Here is a 21,045-nt window from a genome sequence, read left to right on the forward strand (position 1 = left end):
CTTAGTTTGTTGTTTCCTATTTGAATTTGTATCTTTTCTAAAGCTATCTCTATTTGAAATCTACATACATAAAAATACATGTATATATACTTCTGACCATGCATGTTTTTTTTTGCCTCATTGGTTATGACACACCTATTTAAGACAGGCTTCAATGGCTTATAAGTTATATATATAATGTCCCTAGATGACATGCATTTTCGATACATAGGAAGGACTGACTATATTATTAAGGGTAATTGACATTGGATATATTTGCTTACATTGTCATTGACTAACATCTAATTGTACTTGGTGGACAACTATGGTGGAAACTGCTCGAGATCGCCCAACAGCATCTAGGAGACGTAATGTTGTACTTTCTCAAAAAGTGGCTAAGAGACCTCAACGCACTCGTAAGACTAAGGATCAAGGTAATGGAGTTAATGAACATGACATGAATGATATAGGTGCTGCTTTAGCAAAAATGGTTGAGGTTGAAAACGATGGGGGCAATCAATTGAATGTGAGTGACATGGGTGATGAACTAATAGATATGGGTGATGAGCCAATAGACATAGGTGACGATCCGGGTGATGAACCAACAGACATGGGTGACTATGAAGACCAACAAACAGATATAGCTGAAAAAGTTAATGAAGATCTTATTGGACCTTTTCCTGGAGGGACATATGATCCTTCAATTTTGAAGAGTTTTCATTGTCACGTAGCAGCAAAAATTTGGTATAATGATGTAAGTCGTTATCTTACATTAATTTCATGTTTTAAATTTTGTTTCAACTTTACTAATTCTTTTTTTTTTCTTTTTTCTTTTTTTTATTCTATGTTGTAGGAACGTAGAATACTTAAATGCTTAAATCATGGTTTTAAAGCTGGTGAATGGTCATTCAACTTGGAAGAGAATGAACAGTCCAAATTTCATGGTTTAATTATGGATTCGGGGTTGATTTCTTTAGTGAGTTGCTCATGTAAATTTGTAAATAAAGTTATAGTTTCGGCCTTTGTGGAAAGATGGCAGCCAGAGAAAAACACGTTTTATCTACCATTTGGTGAGATGTCACCAACCTTAGATGATGTTAGTGTAATTCTAGGGATTCCAATGATTGGTAAATCAGTCTCTTGCAAGAAGTTATCAAATGTTGACGTTGCAAGTCTACTAGTTGAGGCTTTGGGAGTAACAATAGATGAGGCAAATGTAGCGTTGAAGGTAGCACGGGACCAGTCTATCAAGGTAGAATGGTTGAGACAACGGTTTAAGTCAGTGGCTGATGTGGACAATGATAATACCATTGAGTGTGCAGCTAGGGCATATTTTTTATATTGTTAGGTTGTACCTTATTTGCAGACAAGACTGGCACACGTGTTCCGGTACTGTATTTGTCTTTTCTTATGGATTTGCGATCGGTTGCTTCTTATGCTTGGGGTGCAGCCACATTGGCTTTTTTATACCGGCAATTGGGTACTGCCACAAGGTATGTCGTGAAACAAATGGCGGGATACATGACATTGCTGGAAGCTTGGATTTACGAGCACTTTGTTAGACCCCACCCCAATTTGGACTATAAAGAAGATCACTCTCGTGTCTTTCGTTGGATTTCTCGTACCTAATCTGGTTCGTCAACGTCTATTTTACAAAGGTTGCAAGAGGACCTCGACAGATTAGAGGCCCATGACATAAGTGTCAAACTTATGTCAATGTATGTATATATTACTTGTTATTATTCAACCTAATTTATAACTTACATATAAAATTTTTACTATTGTAGGTTATTTAGGATCCATACCATGATAAGCGTATTAAGCATCCTTTTTCTGATGTTGCTTACTATAGTGAATGCTTAAAATGTATGTACATTGTTGAACCATACTATCCAGATAAGGTGCTGAGACAGTTTGGAAGGTGCAAATTATTCCCTCACCTCCACTTGCTCCAATTCGAGCCTCTAGAGGATCCATTGCAAAACAATACAACATTGCCTATAAATACTTGGATACGATTTGGGAGAGTTAGGAAAATCACTTCTTGTCTGAGACAGCGCGTAGTGTTCTAGTCTTGCATCCATGGGATTGTGTGCCAAGTTACTTGGACTGGTTTACTTCCATTTCACACGTGCAAGTTCAAAACCCGACACATCATTCTAAGTATAACCCATGCACTGAGACATCAGCTGATTATCGTCAGCTTCAATTCGTATGTCAATTTTTACCATTTTCATTTTCATATATATTTTGTTTAAGGAAATTGTTAAATTTTATTTTATTGTTTGCAGCACATTGACAGTGCCTTGAGCATTTCACGATCAATGCTCGAAATCAGATACAATTAAGCAGCTCCCACCCGAGATATGTTACGCAATGCTATGAAGAAGATAATACAAGTCTTGTAGGGTTAATAGTCCACTGAAGAACATACACCATCAGAGAACTTGGTGTACACTCATCACAGGAATCGTGGAGCAACGTCTTAGACTTTAGTATTTGTTGGGTTCAAATGTTTTAAATGTGTATTTTGAAATCTTAGTCTTAAACATATGTTAGACTTTTTGATGGTGTTAGACACAAGTATAACAAAGGTTAGATAACACTTTAGTATATGTTAGTTTGTCTGAGAAAAATTTTTGGCATACATTTTGATGGTGGTTTGTATATGACACAAGTATGAGCTAGGCTTGTATATGACTTTACCATACCTTTTTGGGCACTCAATGAATTATTTTGATGGTTTAGAATTGGTTTGATTGTTTGGAATTGGTTTGATAGTTTGTTTGTTTGAAATATTGGTTTGTTTATTGCTTTATGGTCATCACTGAATAAACAAATTTGGACTAATGAGCAAACATGAATTTTATGTTCATTACTCACTAACCGAACAAATCCTCCTCGTTCAGCACTGTAAAACCAAATCAAAATGACTCACTTAGCACTGTAATGCCAAACAGGTAGTCTTCGTTTAACACTGTAATACCAAACATATATGGTTTTTTTAGTACTATAGTGCCGAACATAAATGCTTGTTGGTCCTTTCACAGTTGTTGGCCTACTCATTTCAGCATTGTAGAACCGAATAAAAATAATTCGGTCACCACTGTATAGCCGAACAAATGTATTTTGTTCAGAACTATTTTGTTGAACAATAGTGATCCTGTCAGCACTGTATGTCCGAACAAAATTTGTTCTTCACTGTGTAACTTGAATCCATTCCATTTCACTTTTTTCATCAACTTCAATTCAGTATAACACAAAAAATAACATTCGGTTCAATTTACTGTTTACCATTCCAATTCATTAGAACAAAGAAAATAACCTGAATTAAATCCATTCAAAATACAATACTTAAATACATTCCAATTCACTCTTTTCCATTTTAAGTTAGTTTAACAAAGAAAATTACATAACTTAAATCCATTCTAATTCTGTTTCCTAGCTCACTCGTATGACATTAGTCCTCATCCAGGTCTACTGTTTCGATTGTGGCTACATCTAGACTGATGAGTGATTTGAAATGTTGTACTCTGGAACTGTATGCAACCTTCCAGCCTATTGCACAAGGGTCATGGTACCTCTGCCAGTTAGTTGCTATGGGTGGAATAGGATGACCAGGCTCCAAATGAGCTGCAAAAAAAAAAAAAAAAAAAAAGAAATATTAGAATGTACAAAAATGTTTTCGTTATTGATAAATTTGTCGTTATGATGTACAAGAATGTACAAAAATATTAGAAACCAATACTTGAACAAAATGGTTGTTGTTGACAAAGCCAATACATATCTCCTTGCGAGAGGCAGCAGACGTCGGTATTGACCTAAGAGAGAGGAATGTCAGACATTGTTGCATAGACAGGTGGACCAAAACGACTTGGCAGAAAGATGATATAAGATGACCCATGTCAGGCATCGTCATCCACCGATCCAACCCAGGGTTTGGTTCAAAAGATGCCAAGATGTTGGTAAGGTCATCGATTCTCTCTTGTGATTCGAATAATTTCCTGTAGTGGTCATTATGTGCATGCAACTCTTTAAGTAAATCTTTTCTCACTTGTAACCATCCTTCTTCTCCAAAACCTATCAAACCAGCAATAGCTCGGAACCCACAATTGCCATCTGCTGCAACATCCTTAACGTATTTAATATATCGTCTCAATTCATAAAGGAATGCCTCTAAAAAGCAATTTGGATTCAATGATTCAAGCTAGTGAACCTATCACAGGCCAATGCCAATGTTAGACAATAAAGTAGACAACATGACACAATTACATACCTCACTAGTAAACCATATACCTTTTCTGTCTTCTTTGTTTTCACCTTTTTTGTTGTTACACGTGCCTTGGCAATGACTCTGGGTGAATAACTATCTTGTGCTGAAGCAACTATTTCAAACTCAAATGGCTCATGATGAGTGGAGGTCTCAATCTTCAATTTTGGCTGACCCCGTGGATTAGACTTCACTTTCGACTCAATCAAAAATGTGCAATCAGGTTTCGCTAATTCCCTCAATTTCTGTAACAAAAATCTCTTCACATCTGGATCCACCTCCTCGAATTGTTTGGCAAACAATTCTAACTCAGGTGTACAAGTCCACTCTTCACTTACAGTGTGTGGGGTACTCAACATATCAATCTTAGTCCAATATGAATAAACCAAAATGAGGGGAATTGGCCAATTTTCCCTCATGTAATTTGCTATCTCATGTGCACATGGAAAACCATGAGTACATCGAACGACACATACACATGCAGTAATATCAATACTAATCGAAGATGTTCGTTTAGACTCTGCCAATATGATCTCTAATGCAGTAATTGAGACATTACCACGAAGCTCCTTCAACTGCGTAGGTTTGAAATCATGTTGCACAACTATCTTGTTTTTCTCAAATGATGATTTTATTTCACTATGTTGCAACTCAAGTAAATTGTGTATCCTTGTCCAATTCGACTCAAAATTTCCTTGACTTGATCTAAGATATCTTTTAAGTTTTGTATGTGAACTCTCAACCCTATAAATGAAAATAAACTATTATAAAAATAATGTTATAAAAAAGCAAACAACTAATAAATTTAAATGTTCGTATTTACCTATTTGTTGTAGAATTTCCAAAGTGCATAAATGTGTCAGTCCAAGCAGCCACAAATTTCTACTTATATGTATCCAACCAAGATGAGGTAACATAATGAAGTGCATCTTGATAACTACTAAACTCACTATATAACAAAGACAGTCGTTGCATATATACTTCTTCAGACGATGACAAAACCAACATATTCCAACTCATTATAAACATTTCCCATTTATCCTTTGTCTCAAACATCTTTTTGCAATTAGCAAGCACATTTTTTCCAATATGCTATCTACACAACAAATTTGTAGTTGCAGGAAACATCGTACATATGGCATTCATAAGGGCCAATTCTCTATCTGTGACAATAACAAACGGAAGAGTATTTTCATCGATGACACTACACAAAATACCAAGTGCCCATGTGTGTAGTTATCTTCCTTCTCATACTGGAGGTATGCAAATGCAACTAAAAAGGTCATGTCTGTTGATGTCACACCTACAATCTCCAAAAGGGGCAACCGATATCGATTGGTCTTATAAGTACAATCCACCAACAATACTTTTGGAAATGCACGTAACAGATTCAAACTAGTAGGATGTGCAAAGAACAAATCAGTCACTGTCTCAGTATCTGCACAGCTCCTATGCCACTCAATGTATTTGTTCACCACTAACTAACCTAATAGTTGTTGCATTTGAGATCTCCCAGCTTTCTTAGCAACTTTATACCTATGACGTGAATTTTAAATTGTCTTCATTGTGGAAGCATTTGCATCATCATGTTGTTTTAATGTAACCAATATCTCACTCGGTCGTACTATACTCTTCAACATGTCTACCAACAAAGAGGTTTCCTCATGTGACAACCTTCCAGCATAAGAATGACCCTCAAGATATTTTGCAAGAGGATGATAATGCACACCACAAACAACTATCAAGATCTAGTCATCATTTGTGGCTAATTTTTTGCCTTTCAATAAAAAAAGACATTCACATTTTTTTATACCAGTCAGTCTTGCTTTTTTTTTTGTCTTAGGCTTGCTGTTTTTTCGAGTGTCCCTATAATATCCACTCCTCTCACAAGCAAAGCTAAGTCTTGGCTTCTTACCTCGAATACCACCCCCATCTGATTTCTGCACGACAATAACGAATCCATTTCTTCTTCCAACTTGACGTGCCCATCAAATTAACGCATCTCGACTCTTGAATATCTAAAATAAATAAATCAATCAAAGACTCACCTCATGAGTAACAAATCCATTACTATAATCCATTACAAGTTTTGAATCAACCTTACTGCCTTTAGTTGAAACATCACGCTAAAAACACATGTGAATGTAATTTCAAAATTGAAAAAATGATGCTCATTTCAACAGTCCTGAAACTAATGATTTTGTTCAGTTCAACAGTGTCGAAAATAAAGATGATATTTGGTTTAACAGTACTGACTATCTGCATTAATGTTCGGAACCTATGTATTGAACGAAAGGATTATGTTCAATACTGTATTACCGAACATAATTCTAATAGTCAGCAAACCAGTACCGAATAGCTCAAACAAAACAAGAACGATTGAAAACGACCGAGAATGTTAATACAAGATAGATAAACTTAGCAATGGTTACTGGTCTCACTAGAATTGTTGTCCTCGTCCTCCATTGCTCTACACAGTGAAATAAGTGATGAAGTATACGTTATACTTGAAGCAAAACTTTTAAGTTTAATATGGTTGATGATGGTGATGAAGATGACACATTCAGGATTTAAGATGATTATGAAAAATAATAGATTTAGGGTTTATGTTGGCTGGTTATGAAAAGTAATAGGTTTAGGGTTTACAAACATGGAATACGTATAGTGGGAGTTGGAGTTGGAGTTGGAGTTGGGGGTGGGGGTGGGGGTGGGTGTCCAATATTATAGAGTATTAGTTCTTATTTGATAGGTGGGTGTTCCATTTAATAATGTCTTTTAATGTAATTTTACTTTAGGGTATAATTGTAATAAAAAAAATTAAAAAATGGGAGGTCCAAAGAATTTTGGCGGGTGCTAATAACAACACTCTTTGTAAAACATTTAGAATCCCTAGCATTACTCAATTAATATTCCATTCTATTTCATCCTATACCATCTCATTTTAATGAACCAAACAAAGTATTAGGACATTTAATTCATACGCTAAGTGCTAGATTTTAATTTACGGAGAAAATAAATTTGGGATATAAAAGGAAGTTGAATAAAGAATTGAATACTTGAGAAATTTAAGATAAAGATTTTAAAAAAGGTATGAGAGATTTTAATGACAATCTATCTATCCATGGAAATTTCATTTACATAGGATGAAGAATTTAAGTCTTTGCTATATTTCAAATAGGAAAATGATCCATCCTCACAAAAAATCTCCTAAAAAAAGACCCATTTATAGACTTCGACCCGTAAGAGTTTAGAGCTACAGAGTAAGTGAATAGACCATTGCTGGTCAGAGTCTACGAAGCGGTGCTTTTGTGGAGATGTAGTACGACTCTTTAAAATAAGGGTTTGGCTTGTTTCAAACTCAAATTGAACTGAACAGTCCAATTCAGCCCATTGGGTCCACTTTTAAGTCCCGTTTTAATGATTCGAACTGTTTATATTTTAGGGTTTGTCGGGTATATCATCTTTACAAAAAATCAAGTCGATCGGATAACAGAAGCCACGTGTTCGGATCAATTTTGTATAAACTTTTTATTTTCTCATAGTTCATTTAAAAAAAATAAAAAATAAAAAAACTAATTTGAACATGTAGTTGCCCTTATCCAATTGACTTGAATTTTTGCGAGGATGATATACTCAACAAATCCTAAAATGTGAACGGTTTGAATTATTGAAACGAGGTCAAAACTAGGCTCAATGGACTGAACAACAACTCTTCAGTCTGATTTGAGATTGGAGAGAAGCCAGTCCCTTAAAATAATTTTATATATACATAAATAATTTAGTTAAAAATTATTATATATATTTATTCAAGTTATATATTTTACGGATCAGCGAAGTTTTAGCAGATTGGATGGTATTTTACACAGCCTTAGTAGCGATGGATGGCGTCTGAGGGTTAAAATTAAAATTAGGGTTGAGCTTTAAAATTGATGAAGATAAGGTATATTTGATAATATTTAAAAAAATTATTAGTAAGATTTCAGGGGGTGTTTGTAGAGTAGTTTTTAAGATAAAAAATACGAAAACTTGTTTGGTTTACCTTTTTTCAGAAATAATTTTAGAAAATTGTTTTGAGGAGAGAGTTTTAAAAAAGTAATTGATTTGATGTGTATGAGAGAGAAAGTGATTTTGGAAAGTAGGTAATCAAACAAAATTTTGAGATTTTTTTTGAAAAAATTTGTTTAGTTTGATTACTCTTGAAAATTTGTTTGTAAAGAATTTGTTCTAAAATTTTTTATGAAAAACAAACCCAAGGCCGGCCTTGGGCTAAGGCTGGTAAGGCCTGTGCCTAGGGCCCCAAAAATTAGGCCCAAAAAAGGGCTCCCAAATTTAGTCTTGCATTGTATTAAAAATTTAAAATGGCCCAATTCTGTTTAATTAATTTAGGTCATTTTAAAGGGGCCTCAAAAAATCTATTTGGCCCAATTGATAAAAGGCCTAATTAAAAAATATTTATAAGTTTTAGTTGTTAGTCCAATTAAAAAAATAAAATATAAAATATTTGTATATGTATTAGTCGTTAGTCTAATTTTGTGTGGTTTATTTTTTTTTCCCTCTTTATGGCCCAATTATGTGTTTTTTAATATTTTTTTTTGAAAAATATTTTACACAATTTTTATTTATTTATTTTGTAGATATATCTAATTTAAATACACTTAAAAACTATAATATTTATATTTTTTTTAAAAAATTGTTACCAAATACAAAAATATAAAAAAGAAATACAAATTACAACCTTAAACAATTGTTTTTAAAAATTTTAAACCAAACAAAGTAATTTTTGCTTTTATTTTTAATAAACATCTAAAAAGATCTCGAAAAATTAATTCCCTTAGGTCTTCGGAAACTTAGGGCCGGCCCTGAACAAACCAATGCCTTTGTGTTTGGTGTGAACTTCGTAGTAAGTAGTGTGTAATGAGATATTCTGAGGCTATATAAATAAAGGTTGTTCACATATAATCTGCTCGTAAATCAAATTTTCTCGACAAATTTACTTCAACATTTCTTACTTGATAATCGTCATCCATCTACTTTACTGTTCTTCCATTTCGTCATCTCCAGGGGAAGAAAACGCAGGCTTTGAACAATTGGGTTAGGATTCAACAGGACCAAGAAAAATTGTTTTCTTTTTTCGAGTAAGTAGTTTATTATTTGCTATCATTTTATGGATTGAGATCCTTTACCTCATGTATTGAGTTCGTGGACAAACATTTTTTCTTAATTTTTTTTTTTAATTTTTAAATCAGTCCACCAAAAGGAAGATTAAACGATCTGGTTATTCTCCAATGGGTTTTTTTTATTCCTTTTAATTGAAAATTTTAATTTCATATAAGAAAAATGCTTTTCATGGAAACAATTACACCTGAGATGAATATCCGACAAAAACATAATCTATGGATGGATGAAACATTTATTTATTTATTTTTAATTTTTTGATTGATTAAGTGATTGATTGGCAGGTTTTTGGAACTTTGAGTTCTTATAAAACCATTCTTCATCACATCGGTTTCATTGTTTTATTGGGTTGGGACTCAAACGGAGTGAGAACCATGCCTCCTCAGTCTTCAGGTCATTTTTTTAAGATCTAGGTTTCACTGTTTTGGATTTGCTGTTGTTATATTTCTAAAGGGTAAATTACAAATTCACCCGTGAAGTTTGTTTAAAATACGAATTAGCCATGTAGTTTGGAAAATGACAAATATTTCCTGTCAAAATTTTTTATTTAACAGAATTAATTGAAAAAGTAAAAATTTTAATTGTTTACCATACAATAATACAATTATCTGAATTATTAATTGAAATAAAATTTTAACATTATTAAAAACTGTTAATTTATTTGATAATTTATTAATAAAAATACGTATTTGTTATGAAATTAGAAATCTTAGGGAACACTATGTAATTTCTAGAACTACAAAGGTAATTTGTAATTTAAGTAAACTTCAAGGTGTGTTTGTAATTTATCCATTTCTAAATAGGGCAAATTACAATGTTAGTCCCTCCACTTTGGTCTCAATAATTTCAATTGATTTGATTTTTATTATAAATTTATGACTCTGTCTCAATTTGGTTCAATTGATTATAACTTTTAACATTTTTGTATGGAAAATATGTACATAAGTGGCATGTGTTGTATTTTTAATACCAAAATTATAAATTTACTCAACTGAGTGAGTTAACATCAACTAATTCAATGTTAATTTTTTGTAAAAACATTAACAGAATTATCAATTGGATCAAATTAATACAAAATTTAAAATTAAGGGTCAAAATTGAGTCAATTAAAAGTGTAGAGACCAAATGACACGAGACAAAATATAGGTACCATCGGTGTAATTTGTCCTTCAAATTGTTTCTAATGCTTGGAAACAAGAGTAAAATGCTTTTATATCATCCTCCTTTTTTATTTTTTATTTTTTTGGCAATAAAATAGGTTTACTTGGAACTTTGGAAATTTTGATGGCATGAGTGGAGTCGGAAAAAAAATAAATTAAGGTAAGACTTGCTTGTCAATATTTTATGTGAATTTTACTTATTCAATTAGATTCAATTTTTTATTTTTTGTACTTTATATTTGCGCTGTGTTTGGATAATCTGGATAGAAATTTGGATAGCAAAAGTAAAAGAGAAATGGCGAAATATTTAATTTATATTGTATTCACATTTCTTGTTACTTTTTCTCTTTCCTTTGTCAAATTCCTACCAAAATTCATGATCTAAACATAACTAGTTTTCTTTTTAATTGTTCAATCAATAGCTTCTCTGCTCTTGTGACAATGCTGCATATTTTTCATAGTAATTTGGTGAAATAATATATATATATATTTGAAAAATTACAAATTCTTTTGATTCATTGTGTAACTCAGGTATTGGGTTGGTTGGTATTTTCTTATTATGCTTTTCGTGGTTAAAACTTGGTTCTTACGTGTTATGGATTGAAAATCTTTTCCAAAAATAATCTGCAAAGTAATTACAAATTACAATCTGTCGCGCCTGGATTTTTTGACCATCTTGTTTTTTTTGGAAAGGGATCTTGAAAATCTGTAGCTAAAGTGTGTCAAATTGAAATGGAATTGACAGCATGGGATTCGGCTGTGTTAGGTCCACCTAAATTTGAGGAAGTGCAATGCTTCAAAAGAAGGAAAGGAACTTTCAATCTTCACCTAAACCAAACAAAATCAAACCAAACCAAATTGAGCCTTTTGTTCCAATTTGGTGGGGTTAATTACATGAATGTGTATTTCCTCTTTCCACTCTATGAAGAGCTATATGCTCAATTATTTGATTTTTCACCCGAAAAAGTTTATATTTTCCATCTAAATGAAACTAATTTCATGATATCATATTATTTGGTGTTTATTTTTTTGAATTTCACCGAGTGTGATTATACTATAAGGGCTTGTTTGATTGAGTGAATTATAGCATAAGATTGAGATTATTAATCTATGAGACTCACATTTCATTATTTGGTTGCAATTTTTGTTATACGGATTAGATTTCGCTACACATTCTATCCAAAAAAAATTAGTGAATTTTTTAATACTACAACTAATAATGCAAAACAAACATATAATTGAGATTATATATTTCCAAATCCATTGCAAAACAAAAGTGGACATTAGGGAATTATTTCTCACTAATCTAACTCATATTAGAGTTTCTCTATAAAAGACTTTAGGTAAGACAAACACAAGGTAGGCAATATTCAGCAACCCTAAATCTCTCCTCTCAATCTCTCTCTCTCTCTCTCTCTACTCTTATTCTATTCCATCAAAATGAGTACTAATTGAACCATTGGAGGGCTTTTGGATGACACCACAGTGGTGTCACTAAAGACTCACTTCTTCTTTTGCAAGATTGGTGGATCAGCTCAGGACCATACAGATTTGATCTTCAATATATGTATGCATGCTTCTTGATTTGATGGTCCGAACCAATTAAATTAAATGATTTAGTTTCCTTTTAGCTATAGTTCAAACCTATTAATACACTTCTGGTCATGTAGAATTTTACCTGGATACTTATATTTAGGCTTGGTTTGGGGTACACTAAATAATACAAAAAGTCACTATCCTATTTAAGGCATATCATCTTATTTAAATCACATCACCTTTTTAACACATCACATCAAACCCAACCCAAACCCAACCCATATAAGCCAATAAGTCAAAAAGTGCACTTTTTTAGAACATCCCAAACCAACCCTTAGTAACCAGTGTTTGTGTGAAAACATGGCACTTGTTTCTAAGTTCAATAATCACATAGATTATGGTTTATCCAAAAATAAAAAAATAAAGACATAATCACGTAGATTATGAGATTGAATGCAATTTTGATATTTATTCTCTTTTCCTAAATATGTTTAATTGTGGAAACATACGTCACAAATACAACATTGCCTTTTGGTCTGCCTTTATTGTTACAAACTTCTTACTTGAATTTATATCTTGTTTTAGCTTTAGTACTTAATAAAATTTCATTTATGTTAATTTCATCGATGATCAGTTGTAGTCCTATGATAGAAGTTATTGCTTGCCTTTTATGTGAGTGTTTTTCTAGTTCATGATTTGCAACCAAAGATATTCTTTAATTCTTGTTTGGATATGAGTAGTAGCAAACATACTTGTTATATGGTTTATTGTCATGGTCTAAATAAGCCTTTTGGTTCAAATCTCTAGCCTAAACTCAAATCCTACAATTTGTGTGTAAACACTATGTTTCTTTCACCTGAATTAGGTGGATAAGAGTAATTCAATTTCTTGTAGGTAAGGGAATAAGGCATTCATTTATGCTTGCGAGTTTATTTGGATATTGGTATTCTTTGTATGGGATTAAGAATATGGTTCACAAAAAATGCTTGACACAACTAATTTATCACCCCTAAAACCCACCCCTAATGATGTGTCTGACAAGTATCAAATTTTGATTTGTCAAACATTCTATCATGTGGAGTCTAATCTCAATGCCACATCATTAAGGGTTATTTAGGGGTGATAAATTAGGGGGATGTAGCATTGTTGTATGGTTGACTATTGGCACACCAATTTGATATGGAAATTTTATTTTACAATTTTATAATTTGATGTCTTTAGTATTTTAAATTATTGTTTAATTAGAGTCTTTTTAGTATTTGGTTTCCTATTTTGTTAAGAATTCTAAATTTCTTTTTAGTAGTCGGATTTTTGCCTATAAATAAGAAGTTGTGGTAATTGTATTGGACATAGTTGATTAATAGATTTGTGTGATTTGGGTTGTGGCCCTTGTGTTTTTCCTCTATCCGTTTCTCCCTCTCTATCTAAATCAATTGATCATGATGATTGATAGTGAAAAAGACGAAGAATAAAAAAAACTATTAACATTGTCAAAGGTGAAAAAAAAGGAAAAGATTAATTAGTCGTGTGATATGTATTGAATTGCAATACAATACCAATTCATACATTATAGAAACATCTCTCATCATTTTAGTCACCAGCAATACGACCAAAGATTAAAGTAGCCGAGCCCAATTTGAATTTTTTTTCTTATTTTTGTATTTGCAATGAAATATCATTTATTTTTTGTTATATTAAAATTTCACTTTTATTCCTATTATCTTATGAGTGTGGTGCGTTGCTTTTTTATGAATGTATATTTATCTCTTTAACCAATTTGTAATTTTACTCACAATCTGTTGGTCAAAATCGAAAGGGTTAATTACACTTCTCACCTTTATAGTTTGATTCAAATTTCACTATAGTCCCTATAGTTTCAAATTGAATAATTTGATCCCTACACTCTAAATCTAATTTCAGCTTGCTCATTCCATTCAAGTTTGAGGTTAAAGTTAACCATTTTGTGACACTTGTTAGTCTCCTGATACCCATGTAGGAAAATTAACGGGAAAGACTAAATTGAAATTGAATTAAAATCGTAGGGATCGAACTATTCAATTTGAAACTATGGACCAAAGTAAAATTTGAGTCAAAAGTGTAGGGGTTAAAAATGTAATTAACCCAAATCCAAATTTGATGTTATTGGTTTGCCTTATTCTTCATGTTAAAAAACTCAATGAATGTTGGTGCACTTCTAATCATCTATATCAATTCATAATACAATGCCCACATGATTTTCTATATTGTTTTCATTAATCAGAACATAAATTATCAACTTAGGGGGTTTACTAGCTAGGTTGGTTTTGTTGCCTTAATTTTTATTAGCTTACACTTGTCATTGACACTTGGGCCCTAGCTAGCCAATTTATTAGTTGTTTCCATATCAAGACCACTGCAAACCAAAGTAAATATTCCTTTCCACTCTAGTTAGGGACATGCCATTGTTACCAACAAATTAAATTTTTTTTTTGCCATCTTGTGTTTCGTTGTTTGGGGTTTTTTACCATCTTGGCTTGGCTTGGGAAATAATTTTTTTCGTTTTGTAATTTAAATGATGACTAAGGTTAATAATGAGAAATAGGGAAAAAGGCTATTTTGGGCAAAAGAAAGTTGGTAATGTTAGAATAGATGTTGTTTATACACCGAGTGTCTTTTATTGTTATTAGCGAGGGTACTATTGTCATTCTGTTATCTTATTACTCTAGTATAAATATGGACTGAGGTAGAGGGTACGAGACATAACCCTAATAACGATTCCTATAATTTTTTGTTTCCTCTCCGTCTTCTCTTCTTCTCTCTAGCCGTAACCTTGATCTCACATATTCAATAATTCAGCTGGTAAGAGGATAAAACTCATCCTCGCTTTTGCATGATCTCACTTTCTCTTTTTTCATTTGCTTCTCCCCCTAATTCTTGAGCCTCAGTCCTTGTAAAGATCCAAGGGATTCAAGTTCAAAATCACTGAGCCCTATATCTAGAAGAAGATAAGAGGGATTCGAGTTGTTCCTTCTAATAAACATGTATTTTCTTTAATTCCTCCAACATGCAAACACGATTGCACTTATTGCTTCTAATTGTGATTGTTCTTAACATTAATTTGTTTTCCTTTTTGCTAATTTTTCTTGTTGAATGACTTTCTTGAACTTTATTGCTTTCTTGAGGTGGTATTTTTTATTAGTCTGGAGTAAGTTTATATTGTTTCTTTTCTTTCCCCTTTGTTGCAATTTGATGCAATTAAATTGTTAAATTATAGCTATGGAAAATAAACTAATGTCCTTGAGTTGGGCAAAACTTCGCCAAGTTTCAAAATTATTTTGTTAACTTTCTTATCTTTCAAATAAAACTAGGGGAAATTGCAAATCAGTGGGCAGTCATAAAATAATTGCACTACAAATGAAATATTTTTTGGTGCTATTCTGACACATAGTAAAGACTTCCACCAAACACGTAATGAACTTGCACCATACACCTAGTAGACTTGCACCACCATGAACATAAAATTATTTTTCCATTGTTTCACTAAAAAGAATTTCCCCATTAAAGTATCTCACGTTTGGTTGATGAAGTTATTTTTAATTTGAAATGGTAGAAAAGTGGGGTACCGCATTACCAATCTAAAATGAAAATTAAGTTTTCTGCTGCCAATAGGAGAGGGAAGGGTTCAAATCTCTACTAGGGCATGAATACCTCTAAGATTTATCCAAATGAATGAACTATAAAAGAGAAAAAAATAATAAAAAGGTGACACTAAGTTTATTATTTTGGTTAGTTGGTTTGAGTGAGATTTTTGTTTTGTAAGTGCTTCTCTTCCTTTTGTATTTCATTTTGTGCCAAAGACATTTTCATGTCCGAACCTATAGCTTTTTATTCCATAGATGTGTGAACAATGCTATTATTTGTCTTATTTTTTTTATCATCATTTATAAAATTCTTATAGTATTCATGGGTTGGTTATGATGGTAATCGAGCATCTTGATGATCAAAGTGAATTGGTGAATGTCAAAGCAGACCATGAAAAACTACGTGAAGATTATGACAAACTTTCGGTTGAAAATGAAGAATTGAAGAAGTAGCTAAATAACTCAAAGTGAAAAATCAACTGGTAAGAATATGAAATAGACTGCTAAATTGCTAATATCTTTTGCACAGCTTTTAATCAGGGAATACTTCTCACTCCTCTCTGCAAAATATAATATGTTTCTTCCTTTTAAGACTCTAAATATATATTATTGTCTTTCTAGGATCAAGTGTCAATTCCAATGTGTGATATTTGTTGAATGTAACAAGTGAGGAATGTTTTCAAAAGTGGTAAACATTTTTTGTTTTTGAATAATGTAGAAAATGTTGAGTGCTTATTCTTTTCACAATTCTTTTAATTCTATTTTCCTGTATCAATATATTTTTATTAAGCCATGTTGAATTGCACCGATGCCTTGCACAAGTCAAGTGAGTTAGGCATAGCTAATAAATTGTAATCTTAAAACACGCCACACTTCCATTAAACATAACACACACACACACAAATTGCTTATATTTCCAGCATCTTCTAACATGAATAAGAAGAATATTCAAAACCCAAGTAGCATAACTTTGGTTGTTTCCCCACACATCAGTTCATGAAGTCAAAAGGACTAAATAACCAACTTTGAATGCCATGTCTAGTAGTATGTAATTCTATGGGAAAAAAATTCGTATTTTATTACATGTTTTTGTAGACAATTTTTTGGGACTCGTATGTAAAAAGTTTAATGCTTTATGTTCCTCAATAATCAAGGTAGTAAATTTTTTGGTGTTGCATAGCATTTTGATTTTTTGATTTAATTTTTTTAAACATGTAGTTTAGTTTAATTTGAGTTTGTATTGCAATCCATATGGATTTGTGTTAGATTGCATAGTTGGGAAGTACTTGTTGATGGTTCTTTAGTACAAATTTTGTTGTTATGTTTTGTCATAGAGACAACTAACATCGAATTACAAATTTACAAATATGCTTTTTGAAGACTTGAATATTGATTTGTCAAGTACCATTGTATCTATCAGCTCATTCTTTTCTAACGATGAAATAGGTATTGTCAACAACACCAATTCATACGAAGCAACCATGAACTGTGATATGTCAACGTTTTGTCATCTTCTTCCAAATAATGATAATGTTCATTATTGGTATAAGTTTGCATCGGAGCACAAAAGCTCCCATTTGCTTAGCATATTGGGGAAGGCCCATGTAGGGGATGATCAAATAATACTATTTTCTCAACCCGTGGACCAAAACTTTGAAGATTGGATGCAACACAATCGTCTCATCAACCTCGACAATCATTTGACACCTTCTTTTAGGGCCTTTTTATTGTGAGTGCATCTCTCTTTGTTTATATCTATTATTGATTTTGCAATATGTTTATTAATTTCCTTTTTGTTTTCTATATTGTAGGGATATGTTGAAAGGGATAAATTACCTTTATAGTGAACTAAAGCATGCACATGGCGAAATATACGGAGAAAACATTTATGTCATTGATGGGAGGGCAAAATTTGTTGATGTGGTGGATATTAATTTAAAAAAATCTTATGTTGATGATATCAATGGCTTTTGCAAAATGGTAGAATCACCATTCAAGGCCAAAAACATCCCGCTTCCATTAGAGTTAGAGTATCTTCTTTCAAGCTTGAAAAAACCAAATGGGTGAGTTTCATGATTAGTTCAATGCTATCTATTCGTATTACTGTGATTGAATTTTAATATGTGATTACTTCTTTTGTCCACAGGTTGTGTAATTCTGTTAACCACCCTGTTCTATTGAATTCATATGGCAGAGCCATGTACAGGCATATTGCACTTGTGGAAACTCATCCTATGAAAAATTATGTATATTGATTCTGGTTTAGACCCGATCCATTTTGTATCTTGGACTTAGGTTTCATGGTTTTGTATTGTTGTGCATGTCTTGTTTTCCCTCATTCCTCATTGAGTTTAGATATTGGTACGTCTTGGTTGTGTTTGGAATAGGTTGGTTGTTACTTGGTTCAAACTATAGTTGCTCAGGATTTGACCTTTTCGCTCAAGTGAAGCTTCTTGTGCTCGATCGAGCTTTGTGAGCTCCTAGTACTTTTGCAGGCCTGCAAAGATACTGTGAAGGTAGTGTTCTTCGCTTGAGCGAGACTTCTTGCGTTCGAGCAACGGTCTTCTGTCTGTAAAATTTCTAGAAGTATGTGTTTTGCGCTTGAGCGAAACTTTTTGCGTTCGAGCAAAACAATTTATTGTGTCTGGTTGCTTGAGTGACAACTCTTGCGCTCGAGCGTACTGCACGTATATCACTTTTTTACATCATTTTTTCACATCTTTTCTCTCAAAAACTTTAGATCGACTCTCTTTCTGTCTCTAAAACCTAACTTCTCTATACAAATACACTTGGATCTAGGGATCTCTCTACCCTACTCTCTTTGATAAAAAGTAAAGCGTCTTGAGGGCTACGTTTTCATCCGACTAGAGTTGAGTTTTGGCACCTTTGAAGTCTCTCAATTTTCCCTTTGGTCTTCTAAGTTTGGGGTAGGGATTTTCTGCACTCTCATATGGTTTTTAACTTAACTATTTGTTGTTGTATAAGTAGTATGTTGATTTTGGAAGATTTTGAACAAACCTAAGGTTTTGCTTTAAAATCAAAATAGGGGTTTTCAACTGAATGTATTGGAAATGGTTATGGGAGTAGATAATAGGTTGCGGTGTGACAAATTTGTGATCTTGATACTTGGGATGGATTTTAGATGAGTTCGAAGTTTTGCTCTAGAATGTCTCAACTAGTTATTTTGTATAAATAATTGAAATTGGTATTAAAAATATGAAATTGGTTGGATGTTTATATAAATGATGGAGTTGGATATGTATTATCTTTCACCTATGGAAGTTTGGATAGTTTATCTGTTTTAGAGATTGTATATTTGTTTAGAAATATCTATTTTGGGCTATCGGTGGATGATAGCTATGATTGTTGTAAAAATTGCATGAAGATTAGGTAAATTGAAATTAATCTCTCTTCCATTGTCATTAAACATGATTATGTCTTTAATACATTGCAAATATATGATGTTTGGGAGAAAAAAAGAAATGTACTCCATGTTTGGAAGAAGAAATAAGATGTACTCCATTGAATTAAGTTGGCCGGTGTGTTCAGGGTGAAAGTCTCGAAAATCACGAGTATACATGGGTGCTGATTCCCGCAGACGAAATATCCGTAAAATAGCAAGTAGAAGTGTTTGTATGATGGTTATATTGGTTAGAGACCCACTGAATTGTACCAATTCCCGCAGACGAAATATCCGTAAAATGACAAGTAGAAGTGTTTGTATGATGGTTATATTGGTTAAAGACCCACTGAGTTGTACCCTTAGTTTGGTTGTTTGAATAAATTGAAAATGACTCAGAAATGACTCATGAATTGAGGTAAAATGGATAGAGATATCAATTTGACATAGTAAGATTTTGCAAATGAGTTATGAATGATTTTATCATAGGCATGGTATGTGCTTGTCACACTTATATCTTTGTTAAGATTCGTATATTGTATTAGATTATTTTTGCTGGGTTTTGGCTTACTCTATATAGGAAAACATTTTCAGGTGTTGATGATATGCCTCTGTCAAGGCAATAGTTTGGGAAAAATCGGAGCTAAAGGCTTTTTTTTTTGTTTATTATGTCATTGTTTTAATTCGAGCTAAGGGCTTTACATGTATTGGATTTATATCCGCTTTTGTTGCAACCAATCATGGTCTTGAAAAGATGTAAGCCTATAGAATATTTATTTTTGTTAAACCTTTTTGTACTATTAACTCTCATGAAATGAAAGAATATTATACTCTGATTCATATTGTTATTTTCATATGGACTTGGATAAATTTAAGACATTTATTTCGAGGCGTTACATTTTGAGAACTTCAACTAATCCATGATTGCAGTATATCCTAAATAAAGAAAAAAAAAACAAACAAACAAACAAAATGAATATATATATATATATATATATATCAAAACTATTGAAATTTTAAAATTAAAAAAAAAAATTACATTTGCCAATAAGTTGTAAGTTGTACACTTATGTCCTTTGCGTGTGAAACATCAAAATGATATCCCGTGTCTATGAAATTTTGTTGATGAAGGGATTATGGTTGAAACACCTTATTCAAAAATCTTTCTAAGATCTTATCATAAATTGGTAGATCTAAAGTTGAGGTCAAGCTTCTCTCAAATCCAAGATTGGACTGGAGTGTGCTGTTGAGCCCGTAGGAGCCACCAAGGGTCTTGTTTTGATGATCCGAATCGTTCAATGTGTAGAGCTCGTTGATTAATTTATCTTTGTTAAATATCCTGTTAATCAGATATCGATAGCTACTTGATCGAATCAATTTTCTGTCAACGGCAAATATAATTTTCAAAATAAATTGTTGACAAAAATCTAATCTGATCAAGTAGCTATCAATATCCGATTAACGTAATGTTCTATAAAAATAAAGTACTCGACGAGCTCTCTACACATTGAACAATTCAAATTATCAAAATAGGGCTCGTGGTGGGTTCCACGGGCCCAATAGCATCGTCTAGTCAAGAAAACAAGCCTGGCCCCTAAAGTTGTATTTATATTTATAAATGAAATCATCTTTTACATCATTCCATAAGAAAGTCTAAGAAATTAATATAAAAAAATGTTAGTGATCCCAAATATTTTATTAACATTTCTATCAAATATCTCACATTGGTGTGGGGCTCATACCATGTGGGACCCATCTGGGTCTCACACACCATGTGAGATATTTGGTAAAAGTATTGGTAAAACATTTAGGTTCCCTAATATTACTTAATTAATATTCCATTCTATTTCATCCTATTCCATCTCATTTTAATGAACCAAATAGAGTATTAGGACATTTAATTCA

The 21,045-nt window shown here is 32.5% G+C and overlaps 2 protein-coding genes across 15 annotated transcripts; one reads left to right on the forward strand and one right to left on the reverse strand.

The window, feature by feature from the left end:
* Nucleotides 1-3,439: 3,439 nt before the first annotated feature.
* On the reverse strand, nt 3,440-6,317 carry LOC114316046 (uncharacterized). Its single transcript, XM_082900278.1, has 4 exons — nt 6,298-6,317; nt 4,276-4,993; nt 3,763-4,111; nt 3,440-3,612 (listed from the first exon to the last, which is right to left on the reverse strand). Exons 1-4 carry the CDS (start codon nt 6,315-6,317, stop codon nt 3,440-3,442), a joined length of 1,260 nt encoding a protein of 419 aa, XP_082756404.1.
* Nucleotides 6,318-9,088: 2,771 nt separating this feature from the next.
* Nucleotides 9,089-19,980, forward strand: LOC114316008 (uncharacterized). Of its 14 annotated transcripts, none has more exons than XM_082880559.1 (8): nt 9,089-9,149; nt 9,311-9,384; nt 9,709-9,817; nt 10,683-10,744; nt 16,058-16,222; nt 17,161-17,469; nt 17,552-17,803; nt 17,887-18,078. In XM_082880559.1, the coding sequence occupies exons 6-8, from the start codon at nt 17,222-17,224 to the stop codon at nt 17,993-17,995; spliced, it is 609 nt and encodes a 202-aa protein (XP_082736685.1). In that variant the 5' UTR covers nt 9,089-9,149; nt 9,311-9,384; nt 9,709-9,817; nt 10,683-10,744; nt 16,058-16,222; nt 17,161-17,221; the 3' UTR covers nt 17,996-18,078. The 14 variants fall into 14 exon arrangements, 8 of the variants coding, with proteins under 8 accessions (XP_082736685.1, XP_082736683.1, XP_082736691.1 ...); XM_082880557.1 differs by having other exon boundaries at nt 9,094-9,193; XM_082880546.1 differs by lacking the exon at nt 9,089-9,149 and having other exon boundaries at nt 9,211-9,384.
* Nucleotides 19,981-21,045: the final 1,065 nt, after the last annotated feature.

This window comes from Camellia sinensis, chromosome 1, assembly GCF_055761805.1.
Source record: "Camellia sinensis isolate YWXY chromosome 1, ASM5576180v1, whole genome shotgun sequence".
NCBI lineage: Eukaryota > Viridiplantae > Streptophyta > Magnoliopsida > Ericales > Theaceae > Camellia > Camellia sinensis.

Bases quoted from the DNA above. Each gene is read 5' to 3' on its own strand.
- LOC114316046 (XM_082900278.1), bottom strand. From the start codon at position 6,317: ATGGATTTGTTACTCATGAG. The intron at 4,994-6,297 runs GTGAGTCTTTGA...TTTCATTTATAG, and splicing joins ATGGATTTGTTACTCATGAG to GGTTGAGAGTTCACATACAA. The intron at 3,613-3,762 runs GTATTGGCTTTG...TTTTTTTTGCAG, and splicing joins TGCCTCTCGCAAGGAGATAT to CTCATTTGGAGCCTGGTCAT.
- LOC114316008 (XM_082880536.1), top strand. From the start codon at position 17,108: ATGCTTTTTGAAGACTTGAATATTGATTTGTCAAGTACCATTGTATCT. The intron at 17,470-17,551 runs GTGAGTGCATCT...TCTATATTGTAG, and splicing joins TCTTTTAGGGCCTTTTTATT to GGATATGTTGAAAGGGATAA. The intron at 17,804-17,886 runs GTGAGTTTCATG...TTTTGTCCACAG, and splicing joins AGCTTGAAAAAACCAAATGG to GTTGTGTAATTCTGTTAACC.